At 41.9% G+C, this 24,082-nt stretch overlaps 1 protein-coding gene across 2 annotated transcripts; it reads left to right on the top strand.

The window, feature by feature from the left end:
• Nucleotides 1-9,827: 9,827 nt before the first annotated feature.
• On the top strand, nt 9,828-19,250 carry tbx1 (T-box transcription factor 1). Of its 2 annotated transcripts, none has more exons than XM_035658983.1 (8): nt 9,828-10,427; nt 11,650-11,989; nt 14,361-14,462; nt 14,860-15,031; nt 16,006-16,161; nt 17,300-17,367; nt 17,978-18,078; nt 18,868-19,250. In XM_035658983.1, the coding sequence occupies exons 1-8, from the start codon at nt 10,244-10,246 to the stop codon at nt 19,248-19,250; spliced, it is 1,506 nt and encodes a 501-aa protein (XP_035514876.1). In that variant the 5' UTR covers nt 9,828-10,243. The 2 variants fall into 2 exon arrangements, with proteins under 2 accessions (XP_035514876.1, XP_035514875.1); XM_035658982.1 differs by having other exon boundaries at nt 11,599-11,989.
• The last annotated feature ends 4,832 nt before the right edge of the window (nt 19,251-24,082 follow it).

Raw genomic sequence — 24,082 nt, 5'->3', positions numbered from 1 at the left:
AGGGATTTTAGGAAAGAAAAAATAGGTGAAATTAAAAGAATTATTTGCAAAGGGGGACAAAGCACAAAGTGAACAATACTGATGTCCAACACTCTTCCTCTTAGTCATATGTAAACATAACTCGGTATCTAGGACAGTGATGTCAGATACGGTAAGAGACATCCAGCAAGCGAGGACATGTTCTAATAAATATCATTACATTCAAGCTGACTGAAAATATGCCAGCCAGCGAGACGCAACGTAGGACTACAGTCAAGATTAATGAGCTGAGAAATCAGACCCAAACACAAGGGCTATTTTTTTTTCACATTTAGTTTGACTCCAGTGTTTAGGCCCTCTCAGTGTATGCCACATGGGAGGTTACTGCAACACGCATGACGAGAACGTTTTCTGCCTGTTTGTGCTGCTTGGTTAATCTGTCGGAGGGTCCACCCATATTTTACAGCAGGAGAGGACGGTAGGGGCCTGTGGAATATGTATATAAAAGCATGGCTGCAGTAGAGTAATATCAGAGTAAATAAAGGCATTTCAATCTGTGGTAGACACACTCAAGGAACTTTGAATCAACAGCAAACATGAGCCAAGAAATAAAACTCAAAACCACCTCTGGTTTAAAATTTTATTGATTTTAAGTCATCAAGATTTTGGATTACGAAACATCTATGTTTCTTAGTGTTATTGGCTTTGCTAATTGTAATTTATGTGGTTCTATTGTCCCTTTTTATATTTAAAACTTTGTCATTTAGATGTCCTTTAGTGCCAGCTGCACAGATAAACGCATTTTTTATTTTCAATTATTAAAAAATATATTATTTGCGATTTAGCCACATTAGTCACATGACTGTACAGCATATTAGGTTTTGTATGTGTGTGTTGTAATTCATCACACCAGTTGTATGTACTAGCAAGTATTATGGAAGATGTGCGAATTTAATTTTCTTATGAACAACAAATTAATTATTTTATATGTTATGTTATATAGCATTTCTTTATAAATATGTTATGAATTTTTCTTTTAAATATATATATTTTAGAAGGATAAGTATTACATTTAGAGTATCTGGAATTGAAACAAAAAATGCATACATTTTCAATTTTATTAATAAAGCTCCATGTGTGTACTGTATGAAAAGGTACATTTTTGTCTCTACTATATTTCATTAGGTGTATCAAATCTGATTTTCATTTAACCAAATTTTAAACCTAATGTGAGTAAAAACATTTACATTGCATACAATATATTTTAAATATAGCTAGAAATTTTTGATTTTTAGAATAATTTTAGTTCAATTCTTCTGATTGGATTTTATACATTACACCAATAATATAATTAAATAACATTCTAATTTCCAGCAATGAAAAAATACTATTTCATAGAAACATAGAAGCTTATCAGTATTTCCAAAATGAATGGATTCCCGGAGTAAATTCTTTGACTGCTTCAGTACAATAGGCGAAGGAACTTTTTCATTATACAAGGGTCTCGTAATCTCTGAACCCTTTGTTTTCCTTCAGCTCTCAAATGTTCCTCGCCACCTCCAGAGCTGGCTAATGGATGCAGATGGAGGAAGCGTTTGACATTATGGACACAGCAGTGCTTGTTTTAGAGGAGCTGGTCATGTGGTCTGCCCTAGTAGGCAACACAGTACCCCCTTAATGTGACCCAGACCCCCCAGCCAACTCCAGGGGGTTTCAGGAACTGTCCGCTCTGGGGGAACTGAGTGTCAGTTTAGCCCCCCAGTGAACACAAGTCAACATGCCTTAATCCCCCTATCACCTAAAGTTACACTTTTGGGTCTGCAATTAGCCAGCCGGCCAAATCTCCCCGACGCCCTCCTGAGCTTCCTCTTTCCCAGCCTGAACATGAAGCTCCGAGCTGGGGCTGTGGCCAGCGCACGGAGCTCTGTGCTGAGACCCAGAGCTGCTGCTTAAGCTGCCGGTTTCCATTGCGCTGTGCCGGCCCGGCCACATGGTCCCTCATCTTTCACTGTCACCGTGCTGGAGAGGAAGAGATCAAAACAAACATGTGGTGGCAGGGAGTTCCTGACATGATGAATCGCTGTAATCAGTATCAGACGGCCCGGTGCTCACTCTGATTGGTGGAGGCTGCTTTTGACAGATTCTCTGAGTGACTGAGTGACAAGACGCACAGAGCAATATCTGTGACCTGAAGCACAGCCTAAAGACCTGAGATATGGCTGATCCAAACAAAACCACCACGAGCGAAGTCTGCAGGTCATTCCTTACTGAGCTATGTTAAATGTAAACATTTTTTAAGGTGGGGAAATTTTTGCAACATGGAAGCCGGGTGTTTGGTGGGCGCCAGGTCCATTATCAACTGGCCCAGAGCCATGCCAACAGGAATGATGGGGGTGGTTCCAGACCTTGGTATCGGCTCCATTCTGCACATTGTTTACCTCCTGTGTGACTTCCTGCTTCTTCATCTTGGAAGAGGAGCACAGGAAGGCCTGATAGTCCTCCCTCAACTCAAATCTCCTGTATGCCCAAACAAAAAGCCACATTGTAGCTCATTTTCCTGTCTCCTCTGCTACACATTTCCAGCCGGGGGTGTGGTACTGGCATTCCTCAAGGTCAAATCTCTGCACGCCTCTGATCCCCTAATTTCACTGTCTGGGGATGGTGTGGGGGCTTCTCTAATGGACATGTCATCCACTTCCTGCTGCTGGTATGAGGCGTTCCTGCCCGATCCTGCTGTCACAGAGCGAATTGCCGCGTTAAAACCCCACTAAACACCTTTAGCGTTTTAAATTGGAGACTTGCTGGAGGACTCATCATCTCACTGACCCTCGAGGTTTGAGCCTTTCTTCAGATGGGCCACAGGGACGGAGCTATCGTGCAAGCAAAAATGAGGAGGAGGAAGAAAGGTGCATTTACTGACCAGAGTGACTTTGAAGGAAATATTCACTCAGCTGAGCGCTTGGGAGAAAATGGGGCAGACTCTGGCCACTGCTGGCTTGCACATTACCTCTGCTAACACAGTTATTAATTTCAGCTAGAAAGGAAAAGTTGTTAATGGGATATGCACGCATGCACTCAAACACACACAGTCATACACATGCACAGTGGGCCTGTCTGTAATGGCCTTTGACTTAGTGGTCTGTGGTTCAAGTTCACGAATGCAGAGGCTGGTGAAGAGTGAACGATCCAGGGTGGCTGAGGAGGGACAGATGGAGTGAGCGTTGTGGGGACGAAGGGATGGAAGAAGTTGGGGGGTTGAGGGGCATGAGGTAGTGGTGGTGGTGGTGGGGAGTCTCAGCCCTGATCCCCCTCTGCCAGAAACAACAAGCAGGCCTTCTCATATTCAAATAAATACCAAGCCAGTAGGGAGCATGGAGGGGCTGCAGATAAGGAGGAGGCAAGGGGCGAGAGCCAGGCTGGAGGATGGCTTCCCTGCTACACTGAAGCCTATTTAGGATCACGGGCCGGGGCCGAGAAGAGCAAAGCAGGCAGTGACAGATTTATAATGAGCGTAGACTCTGCCCTTGCATTTAATACCGGGCTTAAGATGTATTAGAGAGACAAAGGCCGCGGATCCTGCTCGGGGAGAAGAAAGGCCTTAATTAATTTGGGGAGATCACGGAGGCCCCGGGCCCACATCATCGGTTCTTTGTGGCAGGAATGCCAGCTATTTACCGGCGCTCCAATAGGGCTGCGGGGAGCGGCGAGGTGATGACGACTGGGGCCGCCGCGCAACAGATAGGGAAAGGATACTTTTCAAAAGCTAAAAGCTTCCCAGTTTTAAAACAAAGACGGGAGGGAAAGAGAAGAAGTGATTTTGAAAAGGGATCTGACTCCAAGCAACCCCCACCCCACCCCACCCCACCCTTCCTATGTCCTACACAGACATTCCAAACTGTTTTTGCTCTTTCTCAGTCCCTCCATGAGAAATTCAACTTGATTAACACTGATAACAACTCTGAAGGGACTATTCAGAATTATAACATATAAACATATGTATACATTACCATCTTCCTGTCCTGATAAAATGAAAGAAAGAAATACACTTTTGGGCATTTCCCCATGCTACCATTAGACTGTGTCTTACAGTAACGTCCTGCTAGTTGGATGGTAACTGGCTGCTCCCCTCTCTGTCCTTTACAGTGTTGCTTCAGGTGCAGTGGGGCTGAAGGGAGCAGAGTGTCGAGGCCGGCCTGCATTGACCAGGCTGCACAGAGCCTGTTGAAGGGCACAGTTGGCAGCTGTCAGCCCCATATTCGTTAACTCAGAGAAGACATGTGGAGAGAGGACCTTCCTTCCCAAAATAAACAAATAGCGGTGGCACATATCTTCCCAGACAACTGCAAAAGGGGGAGGGGGAAAGTGAAAATTGTGCTTTTCTTGCTTTGTCTCTTTTTATTTCTGCATGGCTGCTTGGACAAATAGATCAGGTTGTAAAGTCGTCAAACCTCTGAATCTATAAAGACGAAGAAAAAAATAGGTTTTCAAGCACAAAGCATATATTTCACATTATGGGCTATGATGAATAAACCAAGTGAAAGAAAAAAAAAACATGTCTGAAGGAACATTTTCTGAAATTTGTTAGAATATCATTTTAAAACCTGATTTTCCATCATTTTATAGTAATGTTTTTCTAAAAGATGTTAGTGCTCCCTCTGAGATTTTAAAATGAATAATATTAAAAGGTCTGCAGCCTGTTTTCCCATGTTTTAACAATGTGTGTGGGAATATATGTTGGAATTTGCTTGGAACAGACACGAGGGAATCATGATTTTCACCTTTTGGTCAACCATTGTGTTCATTTCCATTGTGTTTTTTATGTCCTTTTATGATCACCCCCAAAATACAAAGAGAGCCAGGCTGAACAGGAAAACCACATTTATATGCCAACAAGGAAATATGTTTGGGTTCATTTTTTTCAGAAACAGAAATTCACTGTGTTATCCACAAGAAGTTAATATTAGTAGTATTAGATCTTACAGTGACTTTACTGTTATTTCATGGTATTTTAGTATCTTATTATATTATTCCTATTATATTCCGTTCAGGGTGTGTAGCATATTTGTATTATTATGACACATCTATTGAAATGGACTGTAGGATTAGTGTACTGTGGTCGTCTTTACGCATGACTGGAAGGCTACTGAAGGACGATGTGGATCTGCAAACATCTGTAACACACTCGGATCAGCAATCTGTGCGTGCTTTCACAAATAAACACAGTAATACTATCTTGTCTTTATCAGCGTGCATACATTCGCACATAATAATCAACTTCTGCGACATTGGAGCGACAACTTTTGAATGTATTCATGATGGCAAACCAACCAACGCCACGGAAAAGTCTTCTAAATATCCAACTAACCACTCAGTGACAGATGATAAAAATGTAATTAGTCTACAAATAAGGAAAAACAAATACTGATAGACATCGGACAAATATTCATCACTGTGGTAAAATGTTTGGACGTTTTTACTGAAAAACTCCAATTAGTATTCTCGCTGATGTGGACTTTTCATTTCGGGAAAGGAGGTGGACATTTTTTAGCCGGGGGAGTGAATGAAGGCATTCACAACATTCAGGCAACAGACGAAATGAATCCACTGCTGGTGCTTTAAGGCAACAGACTGCTTGCACCTGCACACAAAGAAAAAATTTTGATTTTGCATTTTGCAAAAGGTTTATATACAACCTGGTATCCTTATATTTATGTATAGTATCTTCGACAACTCATCCGAAAAACCAAGATTCACTTGTAATTAAATTAAAGATGGATCCTACAGTGATATAAGCTAAACTGAAAGTCCCTATTAATCATAGGATACTATATAATCATTGCTATTATTATTATTAATATTAATATTAACATACAGCTAAAAGGCTTATTAATGTCGCTATTCACCACCACAGTTAATTGTTAAAAATACTATATAGGGGTTTTTCATTGACTGTGTCGACATATAAATAAATATAGAATGTAAACGTAATAAAAGAACACGTACTAAATGTATTTGAAAGCGTTTTTCCCGATAGGTTTACTCAATATTCCCATTCCCGTGTGTTCATTAGGCTTTTTCTGAAGGTGTGCGCCCAATACTAACTGAGAACTGACTTAAGGACATGTCTTTTTTTCATCCGGATATGGAATCGGTTTTTATTTCTATGTATATTCGCCTCATATTGAGGCCGCTCGGAGGTCCTACAGATAGCTGAGGCACCTTTTTGAATGTTTCCTCTGCATACCTGCGCCTCTGCGATCATTTCCTAAAGCCCCGCGGAGAGAGGGGACACCCCGGGCCCTCTGCTGTCAGCGGTCAACTGCTCGCTTCCTCTGCTTCTTATTCAGGGATTTACACTAATATTTAGATAGGATAGGGTTTTACAGCGTCGCTCCCTGCAGCTTCAGTCACGCAACATGAATGTGAAAATCATTGTTTTTATGATGAGTGGAATAACCCGTGATTTATTATCTGTTAAATGATGTGAGCGTGTAATAATTTTATCAGCCTGATTGCGGCTGAGACAGACTCATTAAATGAAAGAGTGGAGAAATAAATATCTCCACAACACGAGCATAAAAACATCAAAGGAGATTCTATGCTGTTTCGCTATGAGGGAAGGAGAAGGAGAAGGAGAAGGAGAAGGGGAGCGGGTTGAGAAAGAGAGCGCCCACAGGTCCTTCAGATATACCGATGACCTAATCACATCTCTGTTTAATAAAAAGACACAAACAGCAGCCGCAGAGCCTTGACGTTTACGAGATCTGTGCCTTTTAATGAGGCATGGGCGGGAGTATTTTTTTTTTTTTTGGTTTGGTGATTTGTTATATAACCACAACAGGACGCACAGGACCACACAGGCCTCTCCTGCACCACATGAGGAAAACAAGCCTCCGATTCTACTGTAAAACACAACAGGAAGACACAAAACAACAAGTGCAATCTGTTTTTTTATTTATTTATTTTTTTTGGTAGAGTTTTTTTTTTTTCTCAAACAACTGTTTGTTTGCGCGTAACAGCGCGCGTTAAATCACACGCAGAGCAGACAGGTTTGCCTTCTGTTGGCTCCTGTCATATCTATGGACCGGAGCACCATGGACATAAAGCAGTAGAATAACGCGTTGTAAGGGCGGATAATATTTTCTTTGCAAAATAAAAATGTAAGATATCCAACATTTAACTCCTAAAAAGAAATAAAATCTGTAAAATTCGGAGTGTCCTTTCAGTTTCAGTTGAGATGTGAAGATGGAAAGCATGCCTGCAGCAAACTCCGAAGCTCAAGTGTGGGCAAATTTGTTTAGCGGATGCACTAATTAAGTACATTAAACAACGAAATAACATGTCGGAATTAATACACGTCCACAGAAAGTTCATGTAAACGTGGACCGCAAGTGTTGCAATTTTTAATCAGAGTTCTTCTGGAAATTCATACAAAAACATCCAATTGAATCAACTTTAAGAAGACGTCTGTTGAGCAGTAATTTATAACCAGCGTGTCCCTGATTACTCTGTACGGACTAGCTTATATGAAGGCCTGCAGTTCTCAAATCATTTAAACAATTTATTACACTAAATGTAATATGTCCCCACTCTGGCCACAATGAGAAGAATAATTAGAACACCATCACATGCTCAATAAAAACAAGACAAACATGCAGTGATCTGGTTAGAGACAGAGAGATGTGAGTGTACAGTGTGTGTCCTCTGCATCCATCAGTCAGAGAGGGAGAAACGGAGCAGTCGGCGTTCAGGCCTGTATCCTCTAATCAGTGAGGGCTGTTCGCGTACTTTGCTCACTTTGTCTGCTTGTTGTCAGCTTTGGCTCATATGTGCTAAACTCCTGAGGACACAGTCCGCAGCGCATGAGGTAGTAAAGTCAAGGGGGAGAAAAAAAACATCAAACTCTATTTTACCAGATTAAAAATGGTTGTGCTGTTCAAGCTGCTTGGGTGCTAGAACGAAAAATCACCAGTACATGTAGGCGGCGTTCAAATGTGCGTGTGGTTGCACCTTTATAGAAAGTCTGCAGCGAGTTTTTACACTTCATGGAAACGTTTATCTCCCGTAGTGCTACTGCCAGGCTCTAGCTGCACAGAATGTGTTTCCTTGGGTGATAGCTCACTCACCTCTATGGAAGCCCACTGAAAGAATCTGCATTCTAATAATGCCTTAATATGCGTATTTTACGCAGTGAATAAGCACCTACTGATTTTATTTATTGTGAGCTTTCGATTTAATTATCTGGCACATACTCTGCTTCCACGGCATATTTTTCTTGGGGAGGGTTTGTGTGTGTGTCTGTGGGGGGGGGATAAACAAGTGTATTTTTTCCTTTTAATATTTCACATAAAGTCAGTCTTTATGTTGAGTAGTGCGGCGTTGAATGCCTCCGCTGTGCTCTGGCCGCTGCTGAGGCCTGCGAGCGAATTCCAACACAGTCTCTTCCCATTTTGATCTGCTCCTGTATTTTGTCTGTTATCACCTGAGTATTTACAAAGGAGGCTTCCGACTTGGCAATGATGAAGTGAGTCGGTATCGATGGCATCATATCTGATAAAACAGCCCGGCACACACTGGGAGGAATACATCGTCTGGGCGATGGTTTACACTGGTTGTGACTGCGCCACGCGTGATTTCCTTTATAGAGTAATCAATGCGCACAGGCTCTAATGCCCCCTACTCTATGAATAAACAGTGCTCTGAGTGTGAGTTACAAAATCACTAATATCTATCTACATTCCGTCTCTATGTTATCCGTATGCGTATCTAGATCATCGTATCGTATTCTTATCTATCTATCTATCTAAACAACATATTGCAGTAGTTTATTTATGCTCCCTGCCTCCCACGGAGAAACATCCAAAACAAATAGGGCTAATCCTCTAACGGCTTTATCCCATTAGAACCCCGCTGCTGCCTTCACACTTAATTCAATGACTGCAGTGTAAATTAGACCATCCGGTCGCTATCGCAGCAGCTCCAACAAAACACATCTTTGGTTTGCTGCACATTAAAGCTCAACCTCGATAAGCTGAGAGCCAACAAGGCGATGGTGGAGGCGCAAGGCGGAGAGGTCAAGTCCAGCAGAAGTGCCACGTGTGTTTCTTCTGTTTACGGAGTGCAGGGATGGCGTTTCTGCTCGGTAAAAAATCGGTGTCTTTCTGTGTGCGGCAAGCTACTTAAAGAGGAGGCAAAGGGGCTGTGTAAAGCTCAGATCAAATCGCGTGAAATTACGCAATACATTACATTATACTGCTTTTGTTCAAGTGTCCCAGTAGACAGATGAGTAAGCGTACAGATGGATGCTCGGTGTGAAAAACAACTCTTTATGTGGTTGGTGTCAGCTGAATGTCTGGTGACTCGTTCATTAAATAAAGTAACATATCTGCCACCTCTTACTTGTTCCAATCACATTATTTCCTGGATCCATGTTCTTCATTGATTGAATCAAAAGCTTTATTCTTATTTGTGTGTGTTATTTGATTCACAAAAAACACCCACATTTGAAACTAAAGTAAACAGTGTGAATTGACTTATCTTCTTACATTTTATATCTTTTATTTCCACCCCCTGTTTAAAGAAAACAGAGTGAACTCTCTAAAATATATTTGTATATGTTTTGCACTGCAGCCCCTGGTGTTCCAGGCGAGCTCGGGGCAGGAGCAGCTCTATCTGGGCTTGGACGGCTAAAATATGCAAACGCATATATAGGCCCATCATTTACTGGAAAAGTGGCGCACTTTGAAGCCGGACATTGCAATGACGTTGGAGTTGAATTCAAATGACTGACACGGTCTTATTGAAATAAAACATCCAGTGCAGAGCGCAGACACTTTTTTCCTAGTGGTGCAGGGGAGGCGTGGATCTCGCTCACTTTTGACATTCTCGTAGCAGTAGTAGCTTCTCCTCAAGGCAGGACTCAGATGACACCACCCCGCCACCGATCGGAGCACAAACAAGGCAGGCTCTCTCTCCCTTCTCTGCGGCTGAACTATGTTTTGACACCGGGACGTGTCCAGGGGTTTACCAGATGAATCTGAACACCGGGGTGCTTTTCGCGTCTTCACAGTAGCCGTGGGAATATTTTAAGAACAGTCTAGCCCAGACTCTCGCACCCACGGAGCGCCGGTGGCGGAATGTGAAAACCCCATTTTTGGCGCATGTTCTTCCCCATTGTGCACAGCCTTCTCCTGCTTTCTGCGCGGTTGGAAAGCGGAGGAGGAGGTGGAGGAGGGACGCCTTTTCCCGACTCGATCCCTTGCCTATGGACGACGGCGGTCCCCTCTCTCCAAAGGCAAATGCTTTCAGTATTGCCTCTCTGATTTCGGCTGCAGAGCAAGCAGGAAACGCAGCGTTTGACAAACAGAGCACCGGCCTGGACAAGCCAGACCTACACAACCACAGTTCCTTTAAAATGCACTACAGCACTGTCACCCGGGAAATGGAAGGTAAATCTGTTTGTTGATGCCCATAGAGCTGCTGTAGCACGTATACATCTCAGCCGAAATTATATAAGACCCTTGCATCTGCTCGGTTACTCGATATTTACAAAACGCGCAACTGAATTCAAAGCGCAAACCCACTCATATGTGCGTGGTTTTCAAATTACTGTAAAAGGAAATTCTGAAACGCTTGGCCCATTATGAAAAATAATGCAAATTCAGTCCTAGTGGTCACCATCAGGGAGAAGTCTGCATACAAAGCAGCCAGGGTGGAAAAAAACCCCAAAGCGTTGGACAAAGAGTCAACTTTAATTCGTGGACAGGATCATATACATTGAAAATGAAGCCAAGAGGAGGAGGGTTTCCACGGGCACCCTGTGCGTAATGGTAAAAACATACCATAATACGCATATCCAGCTCGCAGGGGGCTTTATATCCACTCCATAGATCTATTTATCCAATACGAGAAAGCAACAGTCACCTGCTGCCTGTTTGTTTGTTCATGCAAATCAATGTGTGTTTACCTTGTAGACCGTTTACACTCCGCTCTGCCGGCCAGTTCCTCTATTGTTTGCTAACGGGGGTGATGTGGGCGATACCCTTATCCAAAAGTTAAATGGGTGCCGGAAAGCCCATTAAAAAGGGGCGCACTTCTCTGTCAATCAGTCTCGTCCCAAGGCGAGGAAAAGGCACATTACCTGCAGTTCCTTATCTAAATAGAAATAAGAACCGGTTTTATCGCAAAGGGGAGGCCCTCTGCGTCAGATAAGAGAGGAGACTGGGTTGCAGTGTGCTTCACACACTGCAGCAGCGCACAACAGAGGCCGCTCAGAGCGCAATCGATCCAAAGCAAAAACTCATTCACACTCATCGAAGCTCGTTTCTGCGAATAGTTCGGCGATTTTACGCGAGCATTGCGGCTTTTTGGAAACATTTCGTCACTATTGGGACGTTTGCTATTTTAGAGCAGGCAGCCTGTAGTATGCTGGCAGTGGATGCAACCTCAGGGATTAATAAGCAGCCGACACGGAAACCTTTAAACCGAAAGGCGTGCATTTGTGCGTGACATCTTCATCTGGAGATCCCCGAGTCCTGCCTTTGTTTTTACTATCTGTGTTCTAACCGACTTAAAGTGCAGGGCATATTTAGTAAATCCAGTTTTTTGGGATGATTTCAGCCATATCCAGTCCGTGGCTGACGCAGCTGTCCCATTTTTGCGATGTTGCAGCCTTCACGACGAGCAGCCTGAGCAGCCTCAACACGCCGGGGGGCTACCACCTCTCGCCGTCCCCCGGGGACCCCTACAGCCAACATGAGTCCCACTTCGAGCCCTGCCCGGCGGCCCAGCACAACTACAACTACCCGGGGTCTAACCCGGGCCAGGCCCCGCCGAGTGACAACGGGACTCCCAACTGCTCCTCGTCGTCCTCCAATTCCACGCCGAACAGCAAAACTATCGTGAAGAAGAACCCCAAAGTGGCCAACATTAACGTCCAGCTGGAGATGAAAGCTTTATGGGACGAGTTTAATCAGCTGGGCACGGAGATGATCGTTACCAAGGCTGGCAGGTGAGCACTTTCTCCACAGGCCACAGGCTGGAAGTTACTTTACTTCTGCTGCACTCTCGGACAGAGCCCACACAAAATACCGAGCAGAGGCAGCTTTATTGTAGCTTCTAATATAACTCGATGTCCTGCACAAAGATACAACAATGGCATTAAACGAGTATACGTTTTTTTAATGTATATTAATGTATATATAAATATTTTGAGTATTTACGCTGCTGAGGCCAATCAGATATACATGTTTCGATTTCCTTTTATGTTATTTATTTTCAAATATTATTATTTGAAAATAAATAACATTGCAAACAGTACCAAACTGAAATGAGGATAAACGAGTTTTATCAAATAGATTTAGGCTAATATTTTTTTCTTCTTCTGGCCTTTTTCACTATGCAGCTATGTTGTTTTTCTTACTTCAAATAACACATTTATGGGTCCAAACTGCTAAAACTATTTAGAATTAGAACACTTAACAGAAATTATAATGTTGCTTTTTGCACATTTAGGACTAAAATGTTTGTTTACAATCCGGATGAATTAAATTATAGAACACTGACGTCATCTTTTTTTGTCGGCGCGTCAGAGCATTTGGCTTTATGAAATATTATTCTTAATAAAAATATTGTTCTTAATAAAATATTGTTCTTAATAAAACATTATTCTTTATAAAATATGAAAGCTGTGCAGGCGAGCAGTTCAGGTCTGCTGCTCTGAAGTCAGACGCATGGAGGCTTGTATGTGGATGTGTCAGCTGTAAACACTCTGCTGATCTGATCCTGCTGCGTTTAATAGATCCAGTGAGGATAACTGGGACTCTCGGCTGGTTTTCTTCACTGTCAGATTAAATTTTACGCAGCGCTGTTACACGCAACATTATGGCCTTTAATCTGCGAGAGTCTTTACATGTGTGAACGAAGATCCGTTCCCACAAGCCGATTACAGTGTTACACTCTTGTTTTTATTCGGGCCTCGACACGTGTTTACCTTTTTTTTTATTATTTCCTCATTATAGCAGTGTCTGCTGCTTCCCTCCCTTTCCTCTCCTGTCTCACGAAAATCCGTGTTGGTTACATAAACTGCGTGAATATTATTAATTAAAAAACAGAGCATGGTCATTTAAAGATTTGGTCGATTTTGCCATATTAGTTTCCAAATTTTACACGAATTAGAGAGGGTATTTTTAATTGCAGAATTGATCATTTATTCTGCTGGTGTCGAGCTGCTTGTATCCTTAAGACATAAATCTTACCAGTTGACCTCTGACCCTCGTTGAGATAAAGTGCTGCACTAGTATTATTATTTTCAACCAGAAAACGGCAATTACGTATAAGCGTCACCAAATGGCGCCCTGATTTTTTCCTGTATAGTAGTAATATAAAGAGGCATGGGGTAATTGATTTAATCCTGAAAGTGAGGGTTGAGTTTCCCCGCTCTGCTGTCTGACAGGAGAAAGGAGATCTGCAGCAGAGCACTTTAAAAGCTCCTTCAGCCTCACCTAGCCACAACACTGACGTTAATTGAGCGTTGATTTTAGGATCCCTTTCACTGACTCGGTGGATTACTCAACTTTCAGCTGCTGTTTTTGGGGATATGGATAGTAGTCTAGATTAGTTGGAGAGGGGGGAAAAAACAAATGTTTGTGTGCGCTGGCCGAGCCGCTCCAATACCTAAACTTCAAGCAAAACATCCAAAAAGGGATTCAATCCAAATTTCTACAGACAAAGGATAATAATGGCTGTTCATAAATGAATAAAAGTCACAAATATATCAGCACGCAGAGAACACGGGCCTCTAAATGTTCCCTGATGTATTTTTAATAGCCTACAATATAATTCTGGATATTCTTCTCCTCTCGATCCCTATAATAAAATGTTCAGACTCTCTAAAGAGTGCCACACCTCGAGCTACCCAAATAACGCCCATATGCGCGTGTGCAGGCCTCCATGTGTCTGGAACTCGTCAAAAGAGCAGAAGAGAAGTTAAAGCGTCTTGCCAGAAATTACAAACGCGGAGCTAAAAGGCAACAAGCTGCGTTCAGATCAGGGAGAGTTTCAGATGGTTACGCACGGACTGAGTCACGTCAGTTTCAATAGCTTGGAGCTCCTGTTGTCTTGTAGCCTGCAGCTCGGGCCAAACGGAGCTCTGAAAGGCCTGAAGCTGCATGTGTCTCTGCGAACAGGATGACTTTCTAAAAAAAATAAAAAATACTTTGGCTAAAATCATTTGTTGGCTCCACTGACAACAGTTGAACACCACCGTCGAAACACACACACGAAGTAGCACATAAAAACTAAATGTGCGCCCAAAGCAAGCAGCAGTAACAACAATTTAAAGCCCAGATTTAACAGTCACCCTGTGTTTTTTTCTTTGCCAGGAGAATGTTTCCAACTTTCCAAGTGAAAATATTTGGGATGGATCCCATGGCGGACTACATGCTCCTGATGGACTTCCTGCCTGTGGACGACAAACGTTACAGGTAACTTTTTGGATGAAACACACATCTGTCACTGCAGGACCGCGAAACACTGTGCAGTCTGAAACTCCACTTTCAAATAAAGAAATAAATAAATATAAGAATGAATTCATGAATACCAACATGCACATGTGTTTTTACTATACACGGTTGGACTAGAACCTCTATAAATATTTCCCATTAACCAATTTATGCTCGAAATATAATGGTGACTATTCGAGATACATTCAATGTCTTATCTTTTTCATTGCCATTTTTCTATAGGCTCAGTGTGTGTCCCCATTCATACATTATGCATGCATGGGCATTTTGTATGCGTGACTAGGCGACTTTTATTGTAAGTGAATAATGTAGGACAGTGGGAACCTCATGTCTAATGAACCTTTGTTCGGTCTCACAGGTACGCTTTCCACAGCTCATCGTGGCTGGTTGCCGGTAAAGCGGACCCCGCCACACCGGGCAGGGTCCACTACCACCCGGACTCTCCGGCCAAGGGCGCCCAGTGGATGAAGCAGATTGTCTCTTTTGATAAACTTAAACTCACCAACAACCTGCTGGATGACAACGGCCATGTGAGTAGGCTACAGCACTGAAAATAAATGCGCACAGAAAAAGAGTAACAGAGCAACGGCACCCCAATAAGTTAGTAAAAACAGGCAGGAATGGAAATAACTGTAATGAGCAGGGTTATTTAACACCACGGTCTGAGGTTTTAGCGAACACTTAAGGGGTCAACAATACTGTAAACTCTACAAGCTGTAAACTCAGCAGGAAGAGTATTATTGTGTAAGGAGAGGTTGAGCATTTGTATTCGCCATTGATTGACACAAATGATTTAACAGTAGTAAATCTTGATATTTGGACTAATAGTCAGATGTTGCCAAAAGCCTATTTTCTGTCCACACAAATGGCGCTGCGCATCAGGCTTTGCTCCAAAAATGACGGCAAGGAAGCGGAATATTTCACCACTGGAAATGAGTTCAGCCCTTCCCGTTTGATCTTCCATTCTGCCGGAGTGTTTCCGTGTGTCCCTGCATTAGTGGTGAAATCTGAAAGAAAACCGGAGATTCTGGAGTTTCGGGGGTATTTTACCACATACAGAGAGTCCACCATGGGCCTGGAACCATTAGTTGAAGACCATCATTGCTCATGTTAGCCCTTAAAATGAGAATCATGCTGATAAAATATTCTCAAGTTGTCTTTAAATATTTAAATAAATGTCACGGGTTTAAATGGATTTAACAGGAGCACTCCTGTGATGCATTTAATGGCTTTTTATTGACCCTGCTTATATCCACAAATATGCATTTTGGAGAGGGCTGCAGGTTTTTTTTTATATAGGCTACTTAGTGAATAAGATCATTTTTAAAACTACTTCGTTTGGTCTTTACGATATTTAATTTTTCATATCGAACCATCATTTATTTATTATGTATTATGATTAAAATAAAACATTCTGACTTGTGCAACTGAAGCCTTCCCTCCTCCAGTACCGTGTTGCATTATCATTCTGTATGAGTGCTGATGAATCCTCTGGTGTTTGCAGATCATTCTGAACTCCATGCACCGCTACCAGCCCAGGTTCCATGTGGTCTACGTGGACCCCCGCAAGGACAGCGAGAAATATGCCGAAGAGAATTACAAAACCTTCGTTTTTGAGGAAACCCGCTTCACAGCGGTCACAGCGTACCAGAACCACCGGGTAAGACGCTTTTATTACCGTGTATGAACGTCGCTAACGGCAGCCATGTGAGGGTTGTGGCCTGATTCTACCATATAAAAGATAAGGCACATAAATATAGGCTATATATTCGTTGAAACACTATGGGTACACTGAGTGTGACCACAGAGTAATAGCCTATAACAAGGTGGCTTTCAACCCAACTGTTAATAAATAAATGATAAAAAAAATAGCCCGTTTTGTGATTGCCTTGCTACACGGTGTACAAACATTAACGAATGACTCGGTTGTGTTCCGTTAGGTATGCTATCATCTTTTCCATTGTGCGCTTTTTGTGCGTAAATGTTGCCTCTGCTCTGTGCGCACAGCTGTGCTCCCCTTTCTGCTCTGTTTTCCATCAGGCTGCTTAGATTCACACATCAGTGCGTTCATCGATTATTCAGAGCGACTTGTAATGAGGGGAAACATTAGAATACAATCCTATCAGCAATTTACAAGTGATAGCGAGGAGTGCGGGAATGGCTGCCTTATTGTTGTTGGAATATTCCCGTGGCCACACGGTGATCAGGCTAGAGAATAAAACCACTGTGATCTACTGGATGGTCAATGTCACAGATTCTCCAAAGTGGAAATTACTTTTACACTTACAGTGGGTCATTTATTGTTTTCATAATGTGATAATGTGAGACAAAATGACACAAAAGAGGAAAATGGCCTTTGAAATGCAGTGAAACTATGAGGATTACGCTGACAAGCGTATTCAAGTTATGAACAACTTGTGTTGTGGACTATGGGAATCTACAAGTGAGTCTAAGCATCTGTAAATGTTACAAAAGAGTTCAGAAATAAACAGTCTACAACAATATACGCTCTGTATTAACTGGCACTTGTGTTTTAAATAACAGTGAATGGAAAGGATGCTGCAGCATGACAGACCAGGAACTGTTACATATTTTATTAAAGACAGCAGTGTGTTCAATTGTGATTGTTTTCAGAGCAGATTTTCCACTTAAAACTCTCAGTCCACGATGCTTGCCTATCACTGCTGTCCTTTCTAATAGAAATCCAATGCAATGACCATTTAGAAATGAAAATGAGCTTGTGTCTGGCTACAGAATGCAGCGCTGAGGTTTATTTTATGTTGTGCTCTGGATTTCAGATCACACAGCTGAAGATAGCCAGCAATCCCTTTGCAAAAGGCTTCAGGGACTGCGACCCAGAGGACTGGTGAGCGTTTACACTCAAACAATACAGTCTTATTGGCATGTTTCCACACGGTGTAAAAAAAAATGTCAGAGCATTTGCAAAATAGTTTTGCCGTTTGTTTTATCTCAAACAGGTGCCAGGTGGGGGGGGTTTGCCACATAAAAGAACACAATGAGTGCCATGAAGTTTAGAAATCACTGGATGTTGTTTGAAAGTCAATCGACTGTGCTTTTCTGTCATTGACAAATTACCAGACACTCTCGTAATTGTCACAATGGAGTAAACCCCACCCATCTGGTATTGTCAGCAATACAAATGCTTATTCCAAATGTTGTTCATCCAGCTCTGCAATTTACCTTTTCTTTTTTCTTAAAAGCATTAACTGAAGCGATTACTGATGTTTATGGGAGTTTTTGATTATTTTATAGAACAGGCCAATCTGAGTCATGTAATAGGTTGCTTCACATTTTAGTCATTGTAAATTGGGGGCCTGTCAATGTGTAAATGCTCATTACATGCATCAGTGTAAACTCTTAAAATGTGCATTCATCATTTTAATATATAATAAAGAAATTGTGCCCTTGACATTCATTAAATGAGTATGTAACTGTATCCATTCTCCCTGCTCCAGGCCCAGGAATCACAGGCCAGGCTCTCTGCCAATAATGAGTGCCTTTGCCAGAACAAGAAACCCAATGTCATCTCCCTCTCAGCAGAACGGCACAGAGAAAGGTCTGCAGCTTGCTCTTTGTTTCATTTCAAAACTCATGCCTGCTATCAAACAAGAAACACAGTCATGTTATGTTGTTCAGCCTGTTGAATTGTTTCACCTTTAATTGTTGGCATATGTCACCTCATTTTGTCTAAATTTTCCATCCTTAACTAAAGTGCAGTGGTGCATTCGCAGTATCAGGCCAATACTGGCTCTTAATTAAACATCAAATATCAGCCGGTCAGTGTCAGCCACTGCAGGCATAACAGAGGTTCTTCTGCTATTATATAACTGACCACAGCTTCGTAACACAGTAAAAACTGCAATGAAAATGGTTTTATTTATCAATAATAATAATAATGTGATCAATATATCAGATATTTAAAAAAAGCTTCTAATGCATCTGAAGGAATTTTATAACTCAACAATGATTTCTATTGTGAAATTATTATTATTAGATAGAATTTAGAATTTATGCTCCAACATTTTGAGTGAATTGCATTATTTTTATATGCATTCATATTTTTTTAATGATAATTAATATTTTAAATATTTTCTGTGTTTCAATGCAGGCTTAATGATTTAAACAATGCATTTAAACAATATATGCTGCTAATTCTGGGGGTAGTGCTATTGTGTATTGTGTGTGATTTATCCTGCAAACTCTTGGCTTCAACCCAAAAACACTGCTATCAGTATGAGAAATATCTGTACCTGTCCTAACTTCAGAGAAATCCACACAACCTGCTTGTACAAAGTATGCACAACATTGACTCACTCTGCCTGTTCTCACGTCTCTCCCTGCACAGAGGACAGTAGGCGGGAGTACGAGCGGGACCCCAGCGGCACGCCTATACACGCCGACCCAGCTCACCAACTGATGTCCCGGGTCCTCAGCCCCGCCTTGCCCGTCCCAGGAGGCCTCCACGCCGTCCCGCTCACCGGTGGACGACCCAGCCCTCCCCATGACCTTCGGTCAGACCCCCATCCTCTACCCCCGGACACCCTGCACCACCACCCTTACAAGTACCCCACCACCTATGAACACTACCTGGGAGCCAAGACCAGGCCGTCGCCCTATCCTTTACCCACTATCAGAGGACACACGTACCACCACCACATGAACCCAGCCACAGCTAACATGTACTCAGCCACCAGTGGCCCCTCTAACTATGACTACGGGCCCAGATAATGACTGCTGCCGACCAGGGCTGACGGCGCACAGCATTGTGGGAACGGAAATAGGCAGGAAAGGCAACACAGTCCTGTCTGTTGATGGCTTACGCAACCTGCGGGGTGCGTCTACGGGCTGAAACTCCTTTCTGCTGGATAAACCCTGCCGTATTTATTTAAAGGAAATGCATCTTTGCGTTAAGCACGGGCACCTGCTCTGAGTCCTTGAAGAGGTCAGCTTTGACCTTTGAACCCAAATGGCAATAGCTCCACATCAGGTCAGCTCTTACCTGAGCGGCGCAGACATTGAGCCAGCAAACAGAGGAGACAGGAGGGACCTCTCCTTGACATGGACATTACCTTTGATCACAGACTGGAATTGAATTCTTTTTTTTGTTTTTGTGTTGAATGCACTTTTTGATTTGCCTTGTTTTTATTGCTTTCAAAAAAGCCATATGTTATATAGTCCATCAACCTTCTAGGTAGACGAGATGTTTGCATGTTGAGCTCATCAGAGAGGGTGTCGAAACACATCGAAATGTTTTTGTTTGAGGAAAAAAAAATACGAGATTTGATTTTGAAATGTTCTGAACATCTTGAGCCGCTCTGAGAAGCTTGTACCATGGCACTGACTTGCAGCAATTCAAAGTAAATAAATGAAGCAGAATGACTGTTCTGTATCTGTAAAATAAATATTAAATTCTTGTAATTCATAAAGAAAACTGTCTTTGAGCAGATCTTCCATTCAAAGCTCTGTCTGCTGTTGCACTGCTGAGGGGGGAGGGTTAAAAAAAAAAAAGCTTACCTAACTGATAGCATTGTTCAGGTTTCTCCGACCGGATTTGCCCTGCTGAATTGGGCTGAGGTGTCCGCTGTTCCTGCAGTCATTGGTAGTCAGGATTTGGAGGCTGTCTAAACATTAGACTGCACTATAGTTCAAATGTTGAAATCTGCACCTGGTTCTCTGAAAAAAAAGCATATACACACACACATGAATGTCGGACTCATTGACCACTTCCTACACACACTTCCCTCTTATAGTTTAGATAAACCATGTGTGCAGTTGAGTAGCTGTGGTCACATTACAGACTGCAACTTTCTGTTAAAGTCTTTACTGGTTAATGAATAAAATCTGTAGCAACAAGTCATTCAAAACTGCATTAGTGCAGTGCAAGATTTTTAGATTTTTTTTAAAAGATAAGCACTTAAAACCATGACATAATAATAATAATTGATTAACTATTATATGGCTTATTGGACATTTAATATATTAGTCATACTATTGCGAAAAATCATTTGGTAAAAATTTATGTATTTTATTTATCTAAATACTGAAATGTGTTCTGATGGATTTACTTCCCAAAAAACAAGAACCCCTGTCATGTCATAAAAACTGGACAAAGACAGCATTGACATTTCCCCTCTTTACAAAGGGATATCATTGCTCATATTTAATGGGACAGTTGAGTGATATTTAAAGAATGTCACCCTCCTATCTGTGCAGCCATTTCCATCCCCTATTTGAAGTCCTATTAGGAATGCTTTGTTGTCAAGGTTAATCTCAATGGGAAAAAAAATAAGTCTGTTTTGGGATTTGTGCCTGTCACGATACAAAGGGAAACGTACCCTAATGATTCATTTCAACAGTGTATTTTTTCTCCTTGAAGCCAGCTGCCATTGAGCGGAGAGCAGGGGGAAGGAGGACGCCCCAGGCCGCCTGACCTCTGACTGTTTAATGGCTTGTAAAGGTGTCAAAGGTTAAATAATGTTTCCACACATTTAAACGCCGACTAATTGGCTGTACCATTTTTTGGGTTGTTTGGGCTGTGACTAAGACTTTGACACTATTTACTTTATTATAAATTCAATATGCACAATGAGGTCGTAACAGTGAAAACAATTCATTTTAAGCTAGCTTGAAAGGTTTATGCTAACTACTTAGCCTCTTGAAAAACGTGATATTTGACAATAAAGTGTCATTTTCATTATAGCTAATGAATCCTCCGTCTTGCCCTGATTATTTAAAGTTAAGAGGGATTCATATAGTGTGTCTATCTTTAATTCTAGTAATTCTACATTATGTATTTTTTCCCCTGCTATTTTAATAGGCTATTGGTATTATTAGTGTATTAGTTAGTTCTATTAAAATACATTTAAAAAATAACGTCAGTCATAATTAAGCCAAATACCGACTAAAACAAATTTAAATATTTTCAAAAACATTATACTTTCCCACATAAAGTCCAGACAACCTGAGAGGTTCCTGTGTAGTCTGCTCAGGAAGCCGCCTGCTGTGCACGCACCGACGGCGGCCTGCAGGTGCTGACCCTCAGCCCCATAGACACATATATATATACATAAATATATATGTGTCTATGGTCAGCCCAGCCGCCGCTGCTCGTGGGGGGTTGGGCGAGGTAACACAGGGGGGGACAAGGGTCAAAAGGCGATATTCCGACTAATTATAGGTTTCACAACACAGAGGAAACACGTCCATAACTGGGACCATGTCAGTGAACGCAATAAGGGGGAAATCATTTAATAAGTAAATTGCTCCCTGTTAATAGTAAATTATCCCCATATATTCCAACAAGATACTTTATCCAAAATGATTCTGCTAAAAGGGTACACTAATACCCTCCATTACATCCAGACCTGGGGCTTCCAGTACCCAAGGACTGCTGAGGACCCAGTCTAAAGACCCAGTGTGAGGCTGTAAGGGCCAACTGGCAAACAAAGCACAGTGAGCTACCAATAAAGCAGGGTTGGATGATGAAGTATTGTGATCATTTATTTGAGCAACACTGCAAATAGAAAAATGTTTCATCACAAGTAAAAGCTCTGCAATGAAAATGCAACTTTAGTAGGCTACATAATCACAAGAAAAGTAATAACAGGAAGTGTTATTCTAAGTGGATTATTATCACATTAAGAAGCATTATGCTGTTGTAGTTTGTAAAGGTGGGCTTAACTGTAAGTACTTTATATAGCTTACTGCTGGGTAGTTTCATTTAAAACACTGAATTATATTTTATAAGCATCTTGTATGTGAAATCTTAATCTGTAAATGCCTTTGACTTGTAGTGCGGTGAATTATAAAGTAGCATGAAATGTAAATGCTTAAGTAAACCATAAATGCCTCAAGTTTGTAGTTAAGTACCGTACTTGAGTAAATTAGTTAAATCTCACCACTGCAATAAAGTAGCAGCCCTCTGTCTAACCTTAACCCCGCTTGCATATTAACACGTTTGTACCAAACCATATGCAGCAATGAAAATGTTCTTCATATGTTGTGCTCTTAATAAATGGTGTCCCTGGTGCATCAGTGTGGGGAGACATGACATTGAAGTCTGAGGCTGCCTTATTTTATAACCCTGCCCTACATTTTAATGGGACCTTGAAGCTTATTTTTTTTACTGAATTAAGATAAAAATATAGTTTAACAGGCTGAGATTATAGATATTTAAAATCCTTGCAAACTAAACACAATAAGTGATTTTATTCCAACTGGCAAATCAGAGAAATTGCGCCTACTGGAGGAATTATAATGAATTGCACCTCAATACCAATTACTACAGTCAGTATAGGCCTGTAATAGAAAACATTTTTCTACATTACATTTCTACACATGCACCCAAATAAGCTCCAGGATGCTTTCAACAGGCCTTTGCCATTTTCAAGCACATTTCAATGTATCCTTCATTTCACACAGAGGAAAAGAGCAACCCGCTTAGGCCCAGTTGTATTGCAGCACACTACATGTGCCCAGATGTCAGGCTCCAGGAGACATGGTGCCAAGGACTTGCCATTGAAGTATGAAGAGGTAGAGGATTGATGATAATGCAACCTGAGGCATCATTTGACACTCAGCTGCATCTGGAACATCTGTTGTGACAGGCCTATAAGGGCCTCGATTCGTTCCCATCACCTCTGTGTACATTTCTGCTTCTGAGCCTCGCCTGCTTGCCCTGTCTGGGGACAGTTATTAAAAACAAGCCAGGTAAACCAACCAGAGTCCTCCACCTAAACAACAGAACACGTGTTTCACATCTCCACTAATACAAAAGGTGCTACGGTTTATGGTGCGCATGAGGTTGCTGACGGACATTTTATGCGGAACATCAAAACACATCATCACCACTGGGCAAGAGCCTTGATACATTTGTATTAAGTCACATTTGAAAAAATAAATAAAACCAACTTAACTGTGAGGCAAAATGCTGGTTTTGGCTTACACAGAGGGGATTATTTTCTTCAAATCCTTTTTGTTTTACCATTTATGTTTTCTAAATAATCAAGGTCAGTGTGGCGTCTCACGAATACACCCACAGGCCCAGAGAACGACAGTATCAACCACACACACACATTCACACAACCCAATGGATTACGTCCTGTTCTAACCCACCGGATTATGTCCTGTCCCAAAGCCAGGCTGACCCCTGACCTTCAAGGCCAAGGAAGACACACGCTAGGTGATAAGTGAAGCACAGGGCCTATTGTGCAGACTGCCTCCCTGTCCATTTATTGACTTCCTAAATGATCCATTATGAAGTGATTTACGAGGTCCACCGCCACCCTGCCAGGCACTTCTAAAGCTGGTGGGCTGCCGTCTGCTCCATTCAGCAGACATCTGCACCAATGGACCCAGGATTTGATTTATCAGAGAACGGACGGAAGCTGGCCCACGCCACCTCTAGTGTTTGTTCAAAGCCAACAGGAGAGTTAGGAAGCTGTTATGAATGCAACTTGTCACCAGCGGGGTCAGGGACAAAAGGTATAGCTGGAGCTCTGCGGGGAACATGGAAAACATGTCATTAAAACCAGGCACTTGAAAAAAAGAAGTGAGCAAAA

Source organism: Morone saxatilis, unplaced genomic scaffold, assembly GCF_004916995.1.
Source record: "Morone saxatilis isolate NCDOM2014 unplaced genomic scaffold, NCSU_SB_2.0 Contig16, whole genome shotgun sequence".
NCBI classification, from domain to species: Eukaryota; Metazoa; Chordata; class Actinopteri; family Moronidae; genus Morone; species Morone saxatilis.
The sequence above is the reverse complement of the archived record's forward strand: the minus strand, read 5'-3'. Positions and strand labels throughout refer to the sequence as shown.